At 41.9% G+C, this 22,573-nt stretch overlaps 1 protein-coding gene across 1 annotated transcript in view; it reads left to right on the top strand.

Annotated features, from left to right (window-relative positions):
• ddx43 (DEAD (Asp-Glu-Ala-Asp) box polypeptide 43) overlaps positions 1 to 22,573 on the top strand; it is a gene marked incomplete at both ends in the record, with an annotated part of 205,995 nt that overhangs the window by 92,930 nt on the left and 90,492 nt on the right. The window contains 2 exons of the mRNA XM_084321945.1: positions 8,375 to 8,456; positions 10,252 to 10,411. Coding sequence (XP_084178071.1) covers positions 8,375 to 8,456; positions 10,252 to 10,411 — 242 coding nt within the window. The remainder of the gene's footprint in view (positions 1 to 8,374; positions 8,457 to 10,251; positions 10,412 to 22,573) is intronic.

Below are 22,573 nucleotides of genomic sequence, written 5' to 3'. Positions count from 1 at the left end.
TATGTTTGGCGAGGGAGTCATGAAGACCACTCGCCACTGGCGACTAGTAAACAAAACAAAAAAAAACATTCTGCAATCACGGTCACTGGCAAACGGTGCGCGTCTTCTGAGTGCTCGCTTTAGTTGACAGTGCCACGAGAGCACTGCACAAGACCCGCGGACATATAATGTTTAATAAAAGTTCCCGCGATACTGGCCAACCCGCGGACATATACTAGAATGTTTAATAAAAGTTCCTGGGGTAGGGGTACTGGCCAACCCGCAGACATATAGAATGTTTAATAAAAGTTCCTGGGGTACTGGCCAACCCGCGGACATATAGAATGTTTAATAAAAGTGCCTGGGGTACTGGCCAACCCGCGGACATATAGAATGTTTAATAAAAGTTCCTGGGGTACTGGCCAACCCGCGGACATATAGAATGTTTAATAAAAGTTCCTGGGGTACTGGCCAACCCGCGGACATGTAGAATGTTTAATAAAAGTTCCCGCGATACTGGCCAGTGGCCATCAGTCAAGGGAGCACTCACAAACAGATAAAGTTAAACACAGCAGAAGATGGAAAACAGACAGACTGACCAACGGGGAACTGCATCCAACCGTAGTACAACCCTTGAGTCTAAGTTACTAAGGACACATTTAAATCAGAGGTGTAATGTTAGTCTATTGGAACTGTATACAGTGGTTAGCTTCTAGTTAGTGTGTTAGCTATAGCTGCTTGCTAGCTAACGCTAGCCCTGTGTGTGTGTGTGTGTGCTCAAAGCAGCCAGCCCCATGTTAGCTAGGTGTATCTGTTATATTGACTATAATGTTTCCAAAAACTCACCGGACTACGATGTAAGGTTAGACGTTTTATTGCATGCTCAACCAGTGCACAACAGCACGCCTGAATACTTTTACCAACGGATTTCCAGTTCTGCACTCTGATTGGCCACTGACGTTTCTGGTCGCGCCAATCGTGTGACGCCTATTTCTTTCACCGGTTAAGCTTAGGCACTCTTTCGAAGTTTGTTAAGGTTAGAGTTTGTCTTAGAGCAGGGCGATAGAACACCAGCCCTGATTCCAAACTCTAACCTTAACCAACTTCGAAAGAGTCGCCTAAGCGGCGGCTAGGTGGTGTAGTGGGCAAGGCACTCGCCACCAGTGTGGAGACGCTAGGATTCGCATGTTCGAATCCAGCTCTCCACATTGTTTTCAGTTTAGCTGGTCGTCCGCAGTAATACACATTGGCCGTATTACAGGGAGGGAAAACTGAAGGGTGGGGATCAAACGTTGTGAACAAGCGACTCCTACAAGTCGGTTGGTGCGCCTGCGCAGTAGAATCAGGAAGTGTCGGGGGCAGCGTGAGCCTCCCACGCGTTACTCCTCGACACTGAGAGATCGAGCTGCGCAGGTGAAAAGATGCGACTGCTGTTACCTCAAGTACCGGAGGGGACTTGTGCTATGTATGACTTAGTCCACATTGCAGCCGGCTTGTGGGAGGCAAGAAACAGCGTTCGTGACAGGGGAGGGTTGAATTGGATGATACGAAATTGGGATGGGAGAAAATATAGAAAAATGGGAGAAAAAGTGGATCAAAAAAAAAGAAAGAGTCGCCTAAGCTTAACCAGTGATAAACTAGGCGTTAGGTAGTTTGCTGCTGTTCGAGGCGGAAATGGGCGCGTCACGCGATTGGGCGCACATGTCGCATGACCAGAAACGTCAGTGGCCAATCGGATCGCACCAGAAACGCCAGTGGCCAATCGGATCGCAGAACGCGCACGCGGAACTGGAAATCCGTTGGTAAAAGAATAGACGCCAACAGCACACCAACCCAACTGACGATACCACAACACTTGACGGTATTTCAGTCCTGTCGTAAGACCACCGTGCCGTCTTAAAGGCACAGTGAACACCGTTGTGATGCCTACCCAGATGCATACACAACATTGACGCGGCTTGACAACCGAGGTTCAAAGTTAACTTGATTGATTGATTGACATTGACATCAATTTCAGCCGTGAAAACAGACACGTTCCTATTGACCACCATTGTATTTGGCCTGTCGTCAGAACACTTACATTGTTTGAAAAGTTTGCTGTTAGTGCATCATGTCATATTTGCTTTGTTCGTGCATCATGTTTGATTGATTGATTGAAAACTTTATTAACAGATTGCAGAATATGGGTACAATACAGTACGGCTCAATACACACAATTGTTAAGGGGATGCAGACCAGAGAAAGACTTTCGTCTTGTTTATGTCAGGGTCCCCCATTTTCAATTCATCATAACATATGACATACACGACATACAGATAGACAGTACTGCTACATCTATACATTTCGCATCTATCTATACACTTCACAATATACTTCGTTTTTTTTCTTTCACTGCCCAACCCAGTCCAACCCAGTCCAACCCAGCATCTTTCACTGCCCAGTTCAGCCCAACACAGTCCAGAATAGATCCCTCTTTCATGTTAATATGTTTTATGCTAATATTGTGAAGAGTAGAGACTGTTATTAATGTTTTATGCTAATAAATATTTTAAAGAGTAGAGACACGGTGTGATTTTTTTTTTTTAAACTTTATTTTTTAGCGTTTATCGCTTTTCTGGTCAAGCATGACCGACAGTTGTAGGGTGAAACGGGAGAGAGAGCAGGGGGAGACATTCGGCAAATGACGGCGAGTCCGGGAATTGAACTCGGAGTCAACCAGATCCGTGACGCAGCACGGAGTCCCGCGACGCAGCGCGGTAACATGGTGTGCTACTGGAGCACCCCCACGGTGTGATTATTACTATGATTGCAAATCAATTTAGACGAAAACATACAAAGAAGTATTTATCACAATTAGCGATTTATTTTTGGCTGGTAAAAAAAAATCAGCTACTCGCCAGTTGGCTGGTAAGCCAAAAAGTTAGTTTCCTCCCCTGCCGTCACGTCACGTCGACACGGCACGTTGTTTGGTTATCGTTTTGTTTGTAGTGTTTGTTCGTTCATTTGAAGGTACCTTTGGCGTTTACTTCATATCACATGCAAATTGTGCATTCGGTAATTATGTGGTAAATAAACCCAGTTGGGGTGTTATTGGAACTGACCTTGTGGACATTCAATCCTTTCACCAGACGAGTATCCAGGGCTGTATGCTAAGCTTTTTCACGAGGGGCACAGGGCACAGAATATTTTTAGGGGAACATTTTTAAATAACAATTTGACCATTATAGTGCAAATAAATATGTTCCCCCTGCCTCATTACTGTGGTCCTTTTTATTTAACATTTAAGTGCTTTTGTTTTCAGGTTTGTATATTTTATAATGAACCAACTGAGAAAGTGTGTAAATCACTAATGGATCAAAAACAACAAACTGTGTTCAAGTTTCAAGTTTCTTTAATAGTTGTCATACAGAAGTACAGAATACTTTTATACAAAATGCTTCTTACTGTTACGCTCCAGAGACTGTGCTAGACAAGATAGTATGAAATAAAATAGTATAGCATGTAAAATAGAAGTACAAAAAGGTCACAGTGTTCAGTATAGACATATGTACAATGTTCGATGCAGAATAGAAGTAACTGAGTTACCATACAATATACAATATTATATGCAATGTACTAATATACAATACTATATAGTGCAGAGTAGAAATGGGATGAGGTACAATTTACAGTAAGGTGTACGAGTTGTAGTGCAAATCCTTTACCAATAAATATAAAGTGTAAAGTGTGTTTAGGTGATCTAAAGTGTGTAGAGTGGGTGCTGCAGTGTGTTGTTTGTTTAAGTGAGCGTGTGGGTGTGTGTGCTGTGTGCATTTGATGGTTGTTGCATAGTGTTTATTGTTCGTTGAGCAGCCTGATGGACTCTACGCAGACGGGGACATGGTATTTAATCGCACGATAGACTACAACTACCAAGTAGAATAGCGGGGCCCAGATTCACTTCACAGTACACCCAAATCTTTTTTTCTCGCGCAGTAAATTCATTCATCGCCGACAGATTTTTTCATAGCACCGCGACATTATGTCACACTGTTGGTTGTAGGCTAATGTTTTACTATTTTTTTTATCCAATTTATATATATTAATTTAGGAGTGAAATGCGAATGAAGGGTTGAAATCACTACTCGCAAGGTTGCCCCCAAATATTATTTTCCACTCGCACGGGCCAAATTAAGGGGCAATTTGCGATAACCTCATTGCAGTCTACAGCCCTGGTATCCAGTACGAGCCACAGACGCGTCAACGTATGTTTTAGCCGGTGTTCAGCCTCCTCGGGGCTTTATAGATTTATTGTTTTGTTTAATCAAGTTAGGCCATTACAATAGGGCTAAAACATTTTCTTAAACAATAATATAATTTTATTGGTTTTGGTTTTATGGTTTTATGCTTTTCTATTAGGGGTGGAACGATACGCATTCGAACCGCGTACCGTTCGGTACGACCTCCACGGTTCGGGGCGTCTGTGTATTGTACGGTTCAGGGGATGCGCAAATAAAAAAATACAAAAATTAATTTGGCACGGAGCCGGGAGAGGTGAGCGCTGGCTGCAGCAGGTGCTAGTCAGTTTGTGTAAATGGCAAGCGCAATATAAATCAATCTTCATTACGACTTTAAAAACATAGCCATTAACATTACATAGGCCTACACACATCTTGCCATAGCGTTAGCAGTTTGTACAACACAACGCATGTTGAACTATGGTAGCCCGCCAGCAAATACAGTCAATGCAATGTTATTGTAGCTACTAGCTAGCAGAGGAGAAAATGGGAGTCTGAGAGGCGGGGTGTTTAAAGACAATGATAGGCGTTTATTCAACATCCAAGAAGGCTAACATACAACTGTGTTTTACTAACTCCAACCGGGACTATTGCCGCTTTTCCACTGCATGTTATGAACTCCTAACGTTACCGGAGCTGATAACGTTGGCTGAGCTGAAGGTCCGTGACACTAAAATGTCCCTGCGGACCCGCCAACCCATAGATGGTTCCAACCCACCACAGTTGCACTCAATATTTCAATAATGTTAGTCTAAATAAATGTAGACGGATAATGTACGTATTTTTAAAATAGAATGAACAGAGCAGTGTTGTTTTGAAACAGTACAGTGTGTGTGTTAGTTTGATGTATGCTGCAATTTATATTGATGGCCTTCTAATTTGTTTATTTATTTATTTTAAATAACAGTGACACTTTTCCCTTTGAGAAGAAATCCAGCCATATTCCTTTCATTATATTATATATTTCAAATACTGCACTTAAATTTCAAGCAGAAAACTAATCTTTCCATTAAGAACTGACAATCAGGAAATTTAAACATTGTTAACATTGTTTTTTTGTGTTTATATTAACACTTTGGTTGCCTTGGGTTAAATTAATGATATACCATAGATTGCCAGCGCTATTTGTCTATGGAGAAAGTCCCCTTCTTTGCAGGGCTATAACTTTTTAAATTCTATTGCTACATTGCTATTATTAGGGCCCATTCAAAGTCCTATATGTATTGTTCATTGTGTAGCAACGTTAAACTTTTTCATTCACATATTCATAGTAAAGTATGGTCTAATGTATGTTTTCATCTCTTTCTGCAGCTTTCTCCAGAACGTGATATATAGCCCCAAATGCATTATATTGATGATGAAATACAGTTTGATGGCAATCAGCGCGATATAAAAAATTCCAACTAGACGTACTTCTAGAAGTTACTACACGTCATCTGATGTTGACCGGATGGGCGAGGGGGCGTTTATAATTCCGTGGGCAGCGTTATACCAATCATCTAATGTGGGTCAAATGTTGATAATAGCAGTTAGTATCTAAGACGGTAACGTTACACGCTAAAACTCACCCCAGTCTCCGCGCGCCGTTGGGCGATCATCGTCGAGTAGAAATTTTATCATTATGGGATATATTTTTACCCGGTCCATCTCCAGCTTGTATAATGGTATATACGTCCAAATCATGTTGTTTATCGAGTTATTGCCAATCGATCACCGTGTAGCGTGACGAGCCAGAGTCCCATGAACCATAGCGAGCGCCCGGAAGTACTACGGTCGTCATGACAACCTCTATTCAACATCCTGTTAAAGCGATTGCGCCGATCGGCCACCAGATGGCGCTCCTGAACCGCCAGAGAGCTCAGTGGGTCCTGCTGGTGGATCTCAGGCCAGCGGAGGGGGAATATGAATCCGATCGCAGATTTTTGAAATATTGATATAAGGACGCTGTACAGCGTCCCCCGGCAACTTTAGCATGGCCAGCAAAGACGTGAAAAGACGTGTCCCGGCAGTCAAAGTGTTAAAGAAAGGAAAGTCAGTGCTGGCTGAGCATATTGTTTGTTTGCACTAAGTTAATACTTTGACAAATGTAGCCTATATTTTTCAGTCTGTTCGGTTTTTGTGTGCCAAACATTATTTAAGGCTGTAAACACTGTAACACTGTAAACTTTTTTTTTTAAATTGTAATAAATGAGAAGCATTTATAAATGAATAAATGAGAAACATGTATATGAGTGTTAATTTTTTTTTTATAAAAAACAACGTATATCAAACCGAACCGAAAACCGTGACCCCAAAACCGTGATACGAACCGAACAGTCTATTTTGTGAACCGTTCCACCCCTATTTTCTATACATTTGTCTGATTGATTGATTGAAAACTTTATTAACAGATTGCAGAATGGGTACAATACAGTACAGCGCAATACAACAACAGTGCTAAGACTGGAGGATGAAGACCAGAAAAAGACTTTCGGCTTTTTTACATAAGGGTCCTCCATTTTCAATTCATCAAAACACTTAGAGACATACAAATATACTGTAGTTAAAAAAAAATTATATATTTTCTTTTGCCACAAATATCGGTATTGGCCGATTGTGTTATTTGAACCATCGGTATCGGCCGCAAACTTTCATATCTGTGCATCCCTAGCCAAAAGCACTTCACTGTGGGGCAATGAAGCTGTTCTTGTTGATGCTCACTGCAGAGGAAGCTGTTCTTGTTTGACGCTCACTGCAGAGGGTAGAAGCTGTTCTTGTTGATGATGCTCACTGCAGAGGGGTAGAAGCTGTTCTTGTTGATGAGGCTCACTGCAGAAGAAGCTGTTCTTGTTGAGGCTCATGCAGAGGAAGCTGTTATTGTTGATGAGGCTCACTGCAGAGGGTAGAAGCTGTTCTTGTTGATGACGCTCACTGCAGAGGAAGCTGTTCTTGTTGATGGGGCTCACTGCAGAGGAAGCTGTTCTTGTTGATGGGGCTCACTGCAGAGGAAGCTGTTCTTGTTGATGGGGCTCACTGCAGAGGAAGCTGTTGATTGATTGATTGATTGAAAAGTTTATTAACAGATTGCAGAATGGGTACAGTACAGCTCAATACATACAATTGTTAAGGGGATGCAGACCAGAGAGACTTTCGTCTTGTTTACATCAGGGTCCCCCATTTTCAATTCATAACATATATGACATACATGACATACAGATAGACGGTACTGCTACATCTATACATTTATGACATATCAGATTTGCAAATACAGTACTGTTTGTGATACAAAAAGTGTCCAGAAAAAGAGTGTATATACATTTGACGTAGAAACTGTACATTGGGGGAGGTTGGGTGGGTGGGGTGGGGTTGGGTGGGTGGGTGGGGGCTGTACATTGGAGGTGGGGGGGGGGCACTGTAAACTGTACATTGGAATACTGACAAAGCCATACTTGGTCATTTACTGTACAACTGGGTTAGGACATTTGTAGGGGCCAGTTTCGAATTGCAGTCTCCCGTAGGTGTTCTTTGAGAGGGTTTTTGAAAGTGGGTAGTGATTCACATTCCTTTACAGCTTTGGGTAGGTCGTTCCACATTGATGTGGCATAATTGCGAAACGTGTTTAGTCCCTTGTTTGAGCCGAATTTGGGTTTAACATGATTTGTGGAGCTCCCTCTGGTGTTGTGATCGTGGTATTCACTGACCTTTGGGAAGTATTTTGACATGTACATGGGTACCTTGGTCGCGTAGTGTATCTTGTAGACCAGGCCCATTGCAAGTTGCTGTACTCTGTCGTCTACTCTAAGCCATCCTAGGTTGTCAAAGTGGGCAGGGGTGAGGTGGGTTCTAGGAGTAAGGTCAAGCAGTAGTCTGACCAGTTTGTTTTGAGATGTTTGTAATTTTGTTTTTAGCGCCTTTGAGTACCATGAGGTGCACGCATAGTCATAGTACCCTTGAATGAGTGCTCCTGCCAGAGTCTTCAGGGTATTCTTGTTTACCAGAGAGGAGATCCGGTACAAGAATCGAGTTCGTTGGTTGACTTTTTTTGCAATAGAAGGGTTTGGAAGTGTCCATCTGACGAGTGTGTTTTCCTAGATAACGCAACATGTCCACTGAGAGATTTGTAACATTTTACCTCACAGACCTCCCACCCATGAAGAAGACATTCTACATCGAGGCAGAGGGTGTAGCTAACCGCACAAGCCAAGAAGTCAAGGAATGGAGGTAATATATAAATACATTTTAATGAAAAATGTTTGACATGTTCAAGAGTACAGTGTCGCATTAAAGGGATACTTCACCAAAAAACAATGCCGATTTATTTCGCACATAATCTCACACACGTCCAAAAACTAGTTTTGCACACATTCATTTAGTTTGACAATTACTGAGAGTAAATGAGTTTTTTCATATGGCCACCAGTGATGTCATCAGGGACAAGGAATGCTTGTTTTGTGTTAATCACAGCTCCACTGGATGTGTGTGAGATTATGTGCAAAATAAATAAGTGCCCCTTTTTAAGGCGATATCAAATACAATTCAGTAAAAATATGTTGACAATACATTTTGTTATTAGATAAACTAGTAAGGATATAATGTCCCATTTCCATTACATTTGTGAATATGGAACGTCTGGAATGGAGGTACTCTGTGTTCCATGCATCCTTTGTCCTCACGGCTTACTAAAACAGTATTTATGATATCTTGTACAGTCTACCTATTCTGAGGATAAACCGTGTAGGAGTATATATGATATCTTTCACAGTCTACCTATTCTGAGAGGATAAACAGTGTAGGAGTATATATGATATCTTGTACAGTCTATTTATTCTGAGAGGATAAACAGTGTTGGAGTATATATGATATCTTGACTTGTACAGTCTACCTATTCTGAGGATAAACCGTGTAGGAGTATATATTATATATTGTACAGTATATAGGAGTATATGATATCTTGTACGGTCTACCTATTCTGAGGATAAACAGTGTAGCTATATATATTATATCTTGCACAGTCTACCTATTCTGAGGATAAACAGTGTAGGTATATATATCTTGTACAGTCTATTTATTCAGAGAGGATAAAGTGTAGGAGTATAATATTATATCTTGTACAGTCTAGGGCTGCACGATTAATCGATTTTTAATCAAAATCGCGATTTGGAATGATGCAATTATCAAATCGCCAGGCCTGCAATAATTTTTTTTTTTTTTTTTTTTTTTTTTATATATATATATACATTATTTAACCAGGAAGTCCCATTGAGATACAAGATCGGTTTGGGAGAGGGAGGTAAGGGGTTTTAGATTGTGTGTTGTGAAGTAGACTTCAGAGAGGGAGAGTAAAGTACAGAAAAAAAAAGGTACCGTTGGGTACCGGTATCGATTCCCAGGTAAAAAGAAACATTTTCAGGCTCGGTGTCCCGAAAAGACCCACCGCGTAGGCCAGATGCAAGCCGCATTTTACAATAAACCTCTGTGGGGCTGCTTAATTTTTTTTTAATTATAATCGCAAATGTAATCGCAATCGCAATATCTGTGAGAAAAATCGCAATTAGATTATTTCCCAAAATCGTGCAGCCCTAGTACAGTCTACTTATTCTGAGGATAAACAGTGTAGGTATATATATTATATATTGTACAGTATTCTGAGTAGATCAACTGTAGGAGTATATTATATGATATCTTGTACAGTATTTATTCTGAGTGGATAAACAGTGTAGGAGTACTTGGGCATCACTGGATGTTGTTAATCTCAGGTTTTCTCTAGTAGGCATAGTGTATGTTTTGTACGTACTATGTTTTCTCTTGTAGTCTATTTTTATATAAATATTACTATATATTGTCCTAGGACCTAGTGGAAGACATTTATACTAAAGATGAATTTATCCTTTTGTGTCTGAAATGGAGTCGCACACAATCAACTTAGTTTTTGTGGTTTTGCAATCAACTGCTGCTTTGTTCAAAGGCTCTGTATTCCGTACCCGACCAATAATGTTACCCCCTAAATTCTGCACAGGAAGGAGAATAATGACATCATTGTGGACGACCTGAAGGAGGAGGGAGAGAAACGGCCCGTTCCCAACCCCTGTCCTACCTTCCTGGACGCCTTCCAGCACTATCCTGAGATCATGGATAATATTAACCGGGTCGGCTTTACCAAGCCAACCCCTATACAGGTAATATCATAATAAAAATAATAATAAACTTTATTTGTATAGCACCTTTCATAGACCACCGTAACACTTCCGGGATTCTGAAATCAGGGAGGAGATTGCGGGGGGGTCAAATGAATGAATGTGGACGAGAGCCGTGATGTAAGTGGTTGCCGATACGGCTGTGGGGGTGCTAGAGACATCGAATATACGTTTATCTGCCTCGCTCTCCTGAACACGGCGTGACCCATAACTAATCGATCAGAACTAAATCGGCAGAGAAAAAGCCCATTTTAAAGCACCTATTCCGCATGGACATGCGCAGAGTGCCCATGGAGTCTGGACGACGCGAGATGACGCTCGAATGAATGTAGACTGTTCCATCAGAGGGGGGAGCTTCGATGGTCATGTAAGTGGCTACAGACCGCTGCACTTAAATATAAACATTAGTCTACCTGGAGACTCAATGAGGTAATTGTAGATGTCGCCATAAGACTCGTCTGGCCATTTAGTGGGATCATTTTTTCATTATCCTGTTCGGCTGAAAGGACATTGGCCACCGAAGCTCCGCCCTCTGATGGAACAGTCCACATTCATTCGTGCGTCATCTCGAGTCGTCCAGACTCCATGGGCACTCTGCGCATGTCCATGCGGAATAGGTGCTTTAAAATGGGCTTTTTCTCTGCCGATTTAGTTCTGATCGATTAGTTATGGGTCACGCCGTGTTCAGGAGAGCGAGGCGCATAAACGTCTATTCGATCATGTCTCTAGCACCCCCACAGCCGTATCGGCAACCACTTCCATCACGGCTCTCGTCCACATCCATTCATTTGACCCCCCCCGCAATCTCCTCCCTGATTTCAATGTAACGCGGAAGTGTAGTGGTCTATACAAGAATTGCAGCTCAACATGCTTCACAGTCTGCATATATATGCACATGCTGCATCGAACATTGTACATATGTCTATACTGAACACTGTGACCTCATTTTCTACTTCTAAATTACATGCTATACTATGTTATTTGATACTATCTTGTCTAGCACAGTCTCTGGAGCGTAACAGTAAGAAGCATTTTGTATGAAAGTATTCTGTACTTCTGTATGACGACTATTAAATAAACTTGAAACTTGAAACTTCACAGCAGCAAAAAAAGTGCAGACATAAAATAAGCATAAAATAAATTGCAGCAAAACAGATAAAGGTAAGGCATAGAACATTATAGGCTATATACAGGTATAGGCTAGGAGCTAAAACATCTGGCACAACCTTTTTCTTGTATCTTGTAGCTACTTTTGAAAAAAAGATAAAAACATAACAATTAAATATTCTGTTAACACTTTGGGAGCCAGCCGTGTTTTCCTTTTTACCCCCTTGAATGCCCACATCCACTCCAATGTTAACGTTAATATCGCCTAAACTATGTTTTAAATTATGGCTATGTGTCTAATCTGCCCGTCGCTTATCAAAGACTCATTTTCCAGTCAACATTGTCATGGCAGATTGTTTTTTTATCGCTTCATTTCCGTTTTCTAGCATTTTGAAAATCACTTGTTTTTACGAAGAAAAAAAAACACATTCTATGATAATCGCCTTTTACTGGAATATTCTAGAACGTTGTCATTTTTCCGCCCTATTTATGAATCGTTTTCAAATAAACGCTAGATGATTGATAGTATGTGTACACATGCACACTCGTGCCGCCAGTTGAACATCGATTCTCCTATTTCCTGACCGCGAGCAGAGTCAAACAGCCTATCACCATAATCACATAGAAGCTTATATTTCTGTGAAAACGAGTCTGATTATCCTAATACTGATAACATACGGTAGATTCCTTACCTGAGATCAGATGGTATCCAAATGGTTTATTCCAATTCCCGATCGCCATTTGAAAAAATCGCTCATTTGATTGATCCATCGTGTATACCAGGGGTAGGCAACCCTAGGCATGCGTGCCTGCATAGGCACGCGGGGGCATTTGCATAGGCACAGGGGGCAGCATTAAAAAAAAATGAAAATTATAATTTTTTTTTTTTTGCTTTGAAATATTATAGTGAAATATTTTGCACTGTTGTCGCATTTATCTTGTTGAAATCCTCCCACAGGTTCTTTTTACTACCACATATTTAATTGAGAGCCTTTATTTGTTTATTATTTCAATTTAGCTGGAAATACATTGCTATATCATTCAGTAACATTTGCAGAGCCTTATAACAAAAACATTATTACGGTCACTGTAACTGAGGGGTTACAAAACCCTGACTGTATTAAAGATTGTGATAGATTAAACCACTGCTAGTTATGTACTTTAATTACTGGCCAGACAGTACATCAAATATAGATGGTGAACACCCACAAGAACACGGCATTGACAAAGAAATTGTATTTGAGGGTAATTTATTATTATTAGGCAATGTTAGGTTACAGAATGAGAATTAGGGTCGCGCTTGTATGGCGAAGAATATACGTAAAGTCAGTCAAGAGCATGAGTCACTAAGAATAGCAGGAATCCTACGATGGGTCTAAGTTGACACCACCTGTCGTATAGTAGCAACTATATAGGGCAACACTGGTACCGACTGGAGACAATGGGTTCCCTCCGGGGGTGTAAGGCCTGGAGGGTAGAGGAATGTTCGGGTACTCCGTCTGATTCAATGAGGAATAAAGAGACTCCAGGTACAGGAGTCGGTCCTTGTAAACTCCCTTGATCAGCAGCAAAGTAATAATTGTAATCCAGATGCTCGACAGCATTGATGACAGCTAGCCAGCCTCCGTCCACGAGGCCGGCCCGAGTTGTAATCCTCACGAGGTTGAATCCCAAACGATAGTGGAAATCAACGATGCTCTTCTCCGGGTACCACGTTCCAAATCAATATAATCCAACCAGTAATGGTTCTGCAATCGCCGACGCCGATTCTCCTGTGTACATGTCCAACGGTTCTCCGCCTAGGACTCCTCGGGTGTGGGCGACGTATTTAGGCCACACAGCCTGGTTAAGTACACTAGCTAAAGACACGATGAACCGCTGGGTAATGCTACACACGAACGAACTGTGGCCGCATGATATACAATAAATGAACGACTATTTACTTCACATTAGATTAAGTCGAACTTAACGTTACTTCATTAAACTCTGACACTTTTACCATTCTATTCGCACGCGGTTCTCAATGCTCTGTTAGACGCAAGGTTGCTCACTTCACTGCACGTTGACTCGTGGTGAAGGTGGGTAAGGTACTGAACGTTCTCACTGAATTGAACTAAGCTGAATTACTGGTGTGCGCACCTTGCGCTGTATTTATACTTAAGTGAATATCTAGTCCCAACCTCAGTCCTTGTCTGGTATCACTATGCTGACTCCGGGCATGTTCCGACATGCCTGCAGTTGTCTTTGAACTTGCCGTTGGGGGCTTGCGCGCTGGCGCCTGGGGGCGCTGTCCAATAGGAGAGCGAATATTACTCTGGTCTGAACGCAGGTAAAGGGATATTCCGTGTATATATATAAATAATATACAAAGTATATCAAACAATAAAGGTAGATTCTCAGTTTAATCTGGCCCTTCACAACAGTCACCATTGTGACCAGTGGGATTAATCAACAAATTGTATTATTTATTTTTCTATTTCATTGAACATTGCACATGTTAAAAGCCATTTTTTTACTCAAAATGAGTATTACCAAGTCAACTTGTGTTCTTAAAACAATGACAATAAATATAGTTTTATTAGGTTGAAATAATGTGGTTGTGTACTTATTTTTCTGTTAACTTATTATGGATTGAAAACTGAAAACCTTAATGCACAGTAACTGAACTCGATATTTAAAAGTTCTGGTAACTTATTATTATTATTTTTTTTTTACAGTGTAGTCTTGCGATCAATCAAAACTTATTTACACAATATACCTCGCATTCACCCTACATTCACATCCTGGTGTTCTCCATTAGGCCTGTAGGTGGAGCTATGACAGCACACGTACAGTACACACACCAATGGTGTGTGATGTGTCCAAAAATGAATGGGCAAATGTGAGTGAAATGGTCGCACTGAATGCAGCTGTTTGTCTACATTGCATCCCCCCCCCCCCCAACTCAGATTTAGGGTTGATACAACCATCATAATAACATTGTTAATAATAACAATAACAATAATGATGGAATAATGTAAAAATTATCATTAAAAAGACCTGATTATGAGGAGAAAAATTACCATGCATGGAATATTGTTGAGGCACACTAGTTACAACTATATTTCAAACAGGCACTCCATGTCAAAAAGGTTGCTGACCCCTGGTGTATACAGTAAAACACATATTCCCCGCGGCTCGGAGGCTCCAGAGTGAACTCTGGTAGACCCCGGTTACATGAGTGAGAAGTAAAATGTGGAGTGCAGGTTTTTTTTCCCATTTCATTTTCATTGAGTCCAATCCAAAAGGGTGATTTACCATCTGGGAGACGATAGGGGGCGCTTTTTTCACATCTGAACGCCGGGGGTGCCTGGATCTCCAACGATTGACTCGCTTGATGCAATTTGATTTCAGATCGCTAATAAAAAAATATATATATTCTCGTGAGTGGGCATTCAACCCGCGGGGGGTAAACACGGGGGGTAAACACGAGAGAACTCGTGGATGGCATTCAAAGTGTTAAAGGCCCAACTGTAACTGAGGGGTACAATTCCCTGACTGTATTACTAGATATGATACTTACTACCACTACCTTTGTACTTAATATTCGGCCACCCAGTACTCGGCATAAATATATTATGATGAACACTGTCACGTAGATGAAACGGATCCAACACAAATGTACGAATTAGAAATAGGTCTTTATTTCTACACAGCGATGGTGTGTAGAGCAAGCACTTAATCAAATCAATCACATTTATGAATGGGAATTAGTATGCACTTTTATGGCAAGAGTATTCGTCGGTATATCAATAGAGAATGTCCAATCTCTGATGGCGCAGGCGGTAAATATACGACCTGGAATAGTTAAGGAATAACAGCAATGATACTTTAATGATTATAAGACTGGATACACTAAGGGGGGTAATCCGGTCGCTTGTAAGACAACAGGAGTAGGAGGGGGGGGGGGGGTAGAGTCTGGCTGCCTCGTCCGGCCAAGGGTATCCTGGGTGAACCCACAGTTGTGCAGCTCAATGCGCCAGCGATCCTTGGACCACAGATGAAAGCAGCTGGACTCTCTGTGGGCCGGCTCTCTCCGGTCCACGGAGGAGAGACGTGAAGCGACCTCGTCTTGCAGAGCGCCTCCTCACCTTGCGTCCTCTCCAGGGGGGGGGGTTCCAACACACGGCAGTGTCGGGGGTCTTTATCCATGGAATAATCACTGTACACAAAGCATAATCCGTGCCTGGGAAGGCGGGCTGTCGTCGGTAGAATAATCCGGTATGCAGGTCCACTCGCTCGTCGGCTCTGGGGCTCCTCGGGTGCAGTCTCACATGGGGTCGACCATCCTGGATAAGCAGCCAGTTCTCTGCCCGAAACGATGGGGTACTGACTACGATAGTATTCTCACCGCACGAAGCACTACATATGAATAGACTATTATTAGCTTAATAGACTACGTCCAACTCGATGATATAGTGCCAAATATGACTATTCAAATATTAATATACACGATGTCTCAATACCGATGGTAGGCCGAACTTGGCCTTACTCCCACACGTGGCGTCGCGGGGAGGCTTTACGTCTGTCACTCTATTGGAGGGTAAGAAACTGGACTGAAAAGGAAGTCCTACTTTAGTAGCGCAGTATATATACGCACTATGAACAAATAGTACCGTTACTGGTGCGGTAGCCAGATTCCTACGCGGAACTAGGACTTGTTCGTACATGTTGAGCGGTACGTTTGAACTGGGTCTGGGGGGTATGGCAGCCTGGCACCAAGGTCTCGACCAATAGTAGAATGGAGACTATTATGGGATGTTCAGTAGGCTAGAATGGATATTCAATGCATATTGTACAAGGAATATACAAGGGATATCAGGGAATATTAGAGAATATACAAATACAATTAAATATATATATATAAATAAATATATATATTCGGTTTAATCTGGCCCTTCACAACACCAACCATTGATCCACAAGTAGATAAGTGTGTAGCTCCACCACCAAAAATAAAGAAAATGGAGAAATGTTTTCATTCTCTAGTTCAGTGGTTCTCAAATTGTGGTACGCGTACCACTAGTGGTACTTGGTGGTACTGCTGGTGGTACTTGAAAACATTTACAAAAAAGCAAATAATTTTTTTTTGGTCAGGCCACTGAACTTAGAAGCAGGCCAGGCCAGTGTTTCTGGTTGCGGCGGCGTGATAGTTAGATAACCTAAGTGGGGAACAACCAGGAGATCACTGTGACCGAGAGTAATGCAGTCTAAACAGTCATAAATCTTTAATTCAACTTCAGCCCTGATCATAACCATTTATTTTTTGATTTTTTTGTAATGTCAGATAAAAAATGAAGTACTCCCACTTTTCTGAAAAGAGTTGGTGTTAAATCTGACATTACAAAAAATCCATCAAAATCTGTGTTGCTGCTAATCATTGACACATGCCTAGCCTGTAATAATCCCCCCCAGAAAAATGTACTTTGCATTTGATATTGAAAATATTTTACCTTTTTTGTGTTTTTTTTTAACAATAATTTGTGATGCCATCACACAAACTGGCATTTAAAGGGTAAACATTCAAAAATGTATTGAATATGTGTTTTCTTTTCTTTTTTACAATAATTTGTGATGCCCATCACAAACACTGGCATTTAAAGGGTAAAAATTCAAAAATTCCTGCACCAGGATGCAGGAAATTAAGTTTTTGTAACAAAATGTGTGTGTGTGAGAGAGAGAGAATGACGGACAATTGCTTGCTGTGTGAGAGAGAGATGGAGAGAGAATTAAGTACATTTGCTGAAATACAGTTCTTAATTTTCTCACTTGCTATGTGAGAATGTTAGTTATTATGTTCTCAATGCCCCTTGCATTGTATGAGTTGTGTGGAAGTGTTTGCTAGTTCTAGTGCTATCCCTTTGTACATTGTGGCTGTGTCTGACAAAAGTTAACAATAAATAATGGTTAGGGATGCACCGATATGAAAATTGGCCGCCGATACCGATACCGATTGTTCAACTAACACTATCGGCCGATACCGATACCGATACCGATATTTGTATATTTGTATATAAGTATTTGTAAAAAAAAAAGATTTTATTTTTTTTTATTTTTTTTTATTTTTTTTTATTTTTTAATGAAACTACTGTATATTTGTATGTGTATGTTTGTATTTGTAGGCCTCTTTACTTACTTAAAAAAAGGAAACATCAAGAAATATGTTTATGGTATCACTATCTCTCTCCCAGTATCGTCTTGCGGCCTGCAGAGGGATACTATTTTCTCAACCAGAGCTTTCAACCAATGCAATGGAACCATTCTTGCGGCCTGCAGCAGGATACTATTCTCTCAACCAGAGCTTTCAACCAATGCAATGGAACCATTTTGATTGACAGTCGATTCGGCCAATTACGCCACACCGGTGACCGCTAGCACCCACCTCCTGCTGTCCTTACCACCAATCGGCAAGCGTTTATAAATTTTTCCATTTCCGGGCATTCTGTTTGCGAGAGCAGAACACAACGACCGGCGCTCCACGCATGACCAAATGAGACATAATGATTTTACTGCAACAAATGTTATAATAAAACAAAGCCTTTCTATACATTTGTCTGGTTGAAAACTTTATTAACAGATTGCAGAATGTGTAGTTGGGTACGGAATGAGCAACGGAATGGAACCGAGCTATGAACGTACTAACGGAGTAATGCCTTGTTTACTGCTATCTTCGGGTAAATAATATGCTTGTTATTGAACGTGTAACACTTCATTTTAACAGCAGATACTTTCTTAAATGCCATCTTCCCGAGAGAGGGTGTTGACGGGGAGTTGTGTTATTAATAGCATTGAACAGCTAACCGAAAGCTAGCGTTAACTATTGTTAAAGGTTTAGCCATAACGTTACCTTGGCTAAAGTTGCGGCTATTCATAATGCAGCAATAATGACTGCAGACCTGCAAGCAAAGTACAGCAAGTTGACAAAGGAGTATTCCAACGCAAATCACATTTTCACCAGTAACGTTAGTCTTGCATCTAATAGCTAATAACGTAGCTACGTTAGCTGCCCGGCCCGCCGACCGGCGCTCCACGCATGACCAAATGAGACATAATGATTTTACTGCAACAAATGTTATAATAAAACAAAGCCTTTCTATACATTTGTCTGGTTGAAAACTTTATTAACAGATTGCAGAATGTGTAGTTGGGTACGGAATGAGCAACGGAATGGAACCGAGCTAATGAACGGACTCGGAGTAATGCCTTGCTGCTATGGGTAATAATAATATGCTGATGTTATTGTCCGTGTAACACTAACTATATAACGCTAATGCCACAAAACGAATGCCTTGTTAATCATAAGTAGTTACTTTGATGCAGTAGATTGTGTGTGTGTGTGGGGGACGGCGGGCGTTGTGCAGGTAGATCGCGCGAGTGAACTTTTTTTTTTGCCTTTTGACGCTACACAAATTGATGGGTATTTATCGGCGACTGCTATCGGCACATTTGAGCTTATCGGCCGATAGCAGTCAACAAGGCACTTATCGGCCGATACCGATACCCGACCGATATATCGGTGCACCCCTAATAATGGTATTAGGAATACATTTGCCTCCTGCGTGAACTGTGCATAGCTGAATAGACTGTATTTTAACGCCGGTCATATGGTGGTACTTGGAGAGCCAGCTACGTTCTCAGGTGGTACTTGGTGTAAGAAGTTTGAGAACCACTGCTCTAGTTGATATAAGTATCAATTCTAGACAACAGGTAAATGTGAGTTTTTAAATTGTATTTGCTTTGTGGCTGCAAACGGTTTGTTTACATACATATTTTTTTTTTTATAAACTTTGTTAATTAATACCCTAGTTACAGTACAGCAACCAAATTAAACTGTATCAAGTCAACTGACACTGTGAATAGTATGATTTTTTTTATAAAAAAATAATAATAATAAAAGATTCTCCTGCGAAATAAGCTGTGACCCGTTTTGACCTGCACCTCAAAGAATCGGAATCGAGAATCGGTTAGAACAGGAATCGAAATGGAGAATCGGAACCGGAATCGTTAAAATCCAAACGATGCCCAACCCTACTCAGGATGATAAGCACTCAGTGGTAATGGCACGCCAGCTTCCTCTGAACGCTACTCACAACCTTTTCCATCTCGCCACTAGATGGCCACCTGTCCTCAGCGAGAGCCTTGCCACAGATGGTCACTCAGCGTCACCCCTTGCTCTCGTTTCCTCTCCTGAGCCCTGGTTACAGCACAGACAGGAAAAACATTTGGTTGACTTTTAATCAACGAATCACATAAAAATTCAGACACTGGGGCGTCCATAACCTCCAGAACAGGGATTACCTTTCCCCCAGCGATATCGTTCCCCATGATAAAGTCAACTCCCTCTACAGGGAAACATGGGCGAACCGCCACGGAAAAACAACCTGTAATTGGGTCTGATTTCACATGTATTCTATGTAAAGGCGCGGGTGTAAAACCCATTTCAATTCCCCTGACGATGGCACTCGATTGACAGGACGATTTTTCAGTTAATGGTAACACATCTGCCAGGATAAATGACTGAGAACCTCCTGTATCACGAAGGATTCTCACCTTACGTTGGTCACAAACTTCACCTGACAGTGACACATAACCAGTAGATATAAAGGGCTCAAAACAGCTGTCTGGTTTCTCCAGAGCGCCATCTTGCTCAGGACATGAGACTGTGCCAATCAACCCCACCCCTTTTGGTTTTTGGGCTGGCCCTTTAGCCTCTCGTCGATCGCGTAGTGCGTAACAGTCCTCCACCAGATGACCTGTTTTCTTGCAATAACTACATACTATCATCTTAGACGGCGGTGAGCGTGGCCGGAATGCTTGCCCGCCATTCCCCCTAAACGTTGACTCTCTAGGAGGGAACGAGCCCCCTCTTACATACACCATTTCGAACAGCAACATGTTTGTGGGTCAATGCAAACTCATCTGCTAAAATTGCAGCTTGCTGGAGGGTAGATACTTTGTGTTCGTTTAAATACACAACAATGCGCTCGGGCATGCAGGTCTTAAACTGCTCAATGAGCACCAACTCGCTCAAAGCTGCCAAGTCATCCACTTTACATGCTGAACACCACCGATCAAATAGAATTCGTTGTTCACGGGAAAAATCAACATGTGTTTGAGAAGGAGACTTACATAGTGCACGAAAACGTTGTCTATACGCTTCTGGCACCAATTCATATACACGTAAAACAGCACATTTCACCTTCTCATACTCCAAGCTGTCATCCATTGGCAATAATAATAATCATAGATTTCATTTGTAATGCGCTTTACAGTTGCGGGGCAACTCTCAGAGCGCTACAGTTAAAGGAACTTAAAAGCTAGCGAGAATAAAGGAAAGAAAGAATATAAAAATAGGCAAGACTAAAACATAAAATAACATAGAGAAACATAGAATAATAAAACTGATAAAAGAAATTGGTAAAAGAACATAAAATGTGTGGAGCAAAATTTTGATAAAAGGTCAACAGAAGGCTCTACTAAAAAGGTGGGTTTTGAGGCCTTTCTTAAAAACATCCACAGTCTGTGGTGCTCTCAGGTAGTCAGGGAGAGCATTCCACAGACTGGGAGCGGAGGAGCAAAAAGCCCGATCTCCCATAGTGCAGAGATTTGTCCTTGGGCGCTGGAGGAGGTTTGCCTGGCCAGAGCGGAGATGTCGAGAGGAGGAGTGAGGGGTGGTGAGTTCTTTGAGGTATAGGGGGGCGTTTCCGTAGAGGCATTTGTGGGTGAGCAGGGAGACTTTGAACTCAATCCTGAGTGAGACAGGGAGGCAGTTAAGGGACTTGAGGATGGGGGTGATGTGGTGGTATTTCCGCACTCATCAGGATCCTAGCAGCGCTGTTTTGGATACATTGTAGCCTTTGGATGTTCTTGCTAGGAATCCTGATGAGGAGTGCGTTGCAGTAATCCAGCCTGGAGGAAACAAAGGCATGGATGAGCTTTTCGGCATCTGACAGTGAGTGAGGGGCGAAGTTTGGCGATGTTTCTAAGGTGGTAGAAAGAATTTTTGTATAGTTGATTTATGTGTGCCTCAAAGGTCAGGTGAGGGTCCATTTTTACCCCTAGGTTGGTTATTGTTGGTGACAGGGTGATGTTTTGGCCGGAAAAGGTGATGGTGGTGATGATGGATGAACGAACCTGGTGTGGGGTGCCAATGATAATGGCTTCAGTTTTGGAACTGTTTAGCTGTAAAAAGTTGTGCTTCATCCATGCCTTGGTCTCCTCCAGGTATGTGGTCAGCGTGGAAGATGGCAGAACTGTGGATGGGGTGGGGTTTATTTTTAGGTATAGTTGGGTGTCATCAGCGTAGCAGTGGAATGATATTCCATGCCGGCTGATGACAGAGCCAAGGGGGAGCATGTAGAGGGTGAATAGGGTGGGGCCGAGGACTGATCCTTGTGGGACACCACAGGTGACATGATGGGTGTCAGACCCTGCCTCTCCCAAGGAGACATACTCTGTTCTTCCGGTGAGGTAGGATCTGAACCACTCAAGGACAGAGTCTGAAAGCACATGCCTCCTGAGCCTTACCAGTGAGCTTGCATTGCAATAAAATTGCCCACATGTCCACTGGCCAATGCGTTGTGCTCAAAAGCAGAGAAATATGCTTCCACCTCAGACTCCCGGAAAATGGGAACCAGAGAAACATGCTGGCTACTCTATTTACGAGTAGAAGAAGAAACAGAGGCACGTCCTGAGTGTACAGAGCTATCACTGTCACTCTCCCCAGCCTTGGTAGTGCTACCTTTTTGTTTTTGTATTGCACCACCGTTTCGGTCTAAACCACCAGTGTCTCCCGTAGCCTCGCTAGACGCCTCGCCGTGCGTGGCGTCCTCTGAGCCATCCCCCTGGGCTATGGGCGAACTGAATACATTTTGATCCAATAACCCAGCCAGCACAATTGCCTTCACATCTTCCTTACTTTTCGAACTTTGGACAGTAATGCCATAATGTTTGGCGACACTACACAATTCAGCTTTTGTGCAGATATCAAACTGATCC

This window comes from Notolepis coatsorum, assembly GCF_963971535.1.
Source record: "Notolepis coatsorum genome assembly, chromosome: 9".
Lineage (NCBI taxonomy): Eukaryota > Metazoa > Chordata > Actinopteri > Aulopiformes > Paralepididae > Notolepis > Notolepis coatsorum.
The sequence above is the reverse complement of the archived record's forward strand: the minus strand, read 5'-3'. Positions and strand labels throughout refer to the sequence as shown.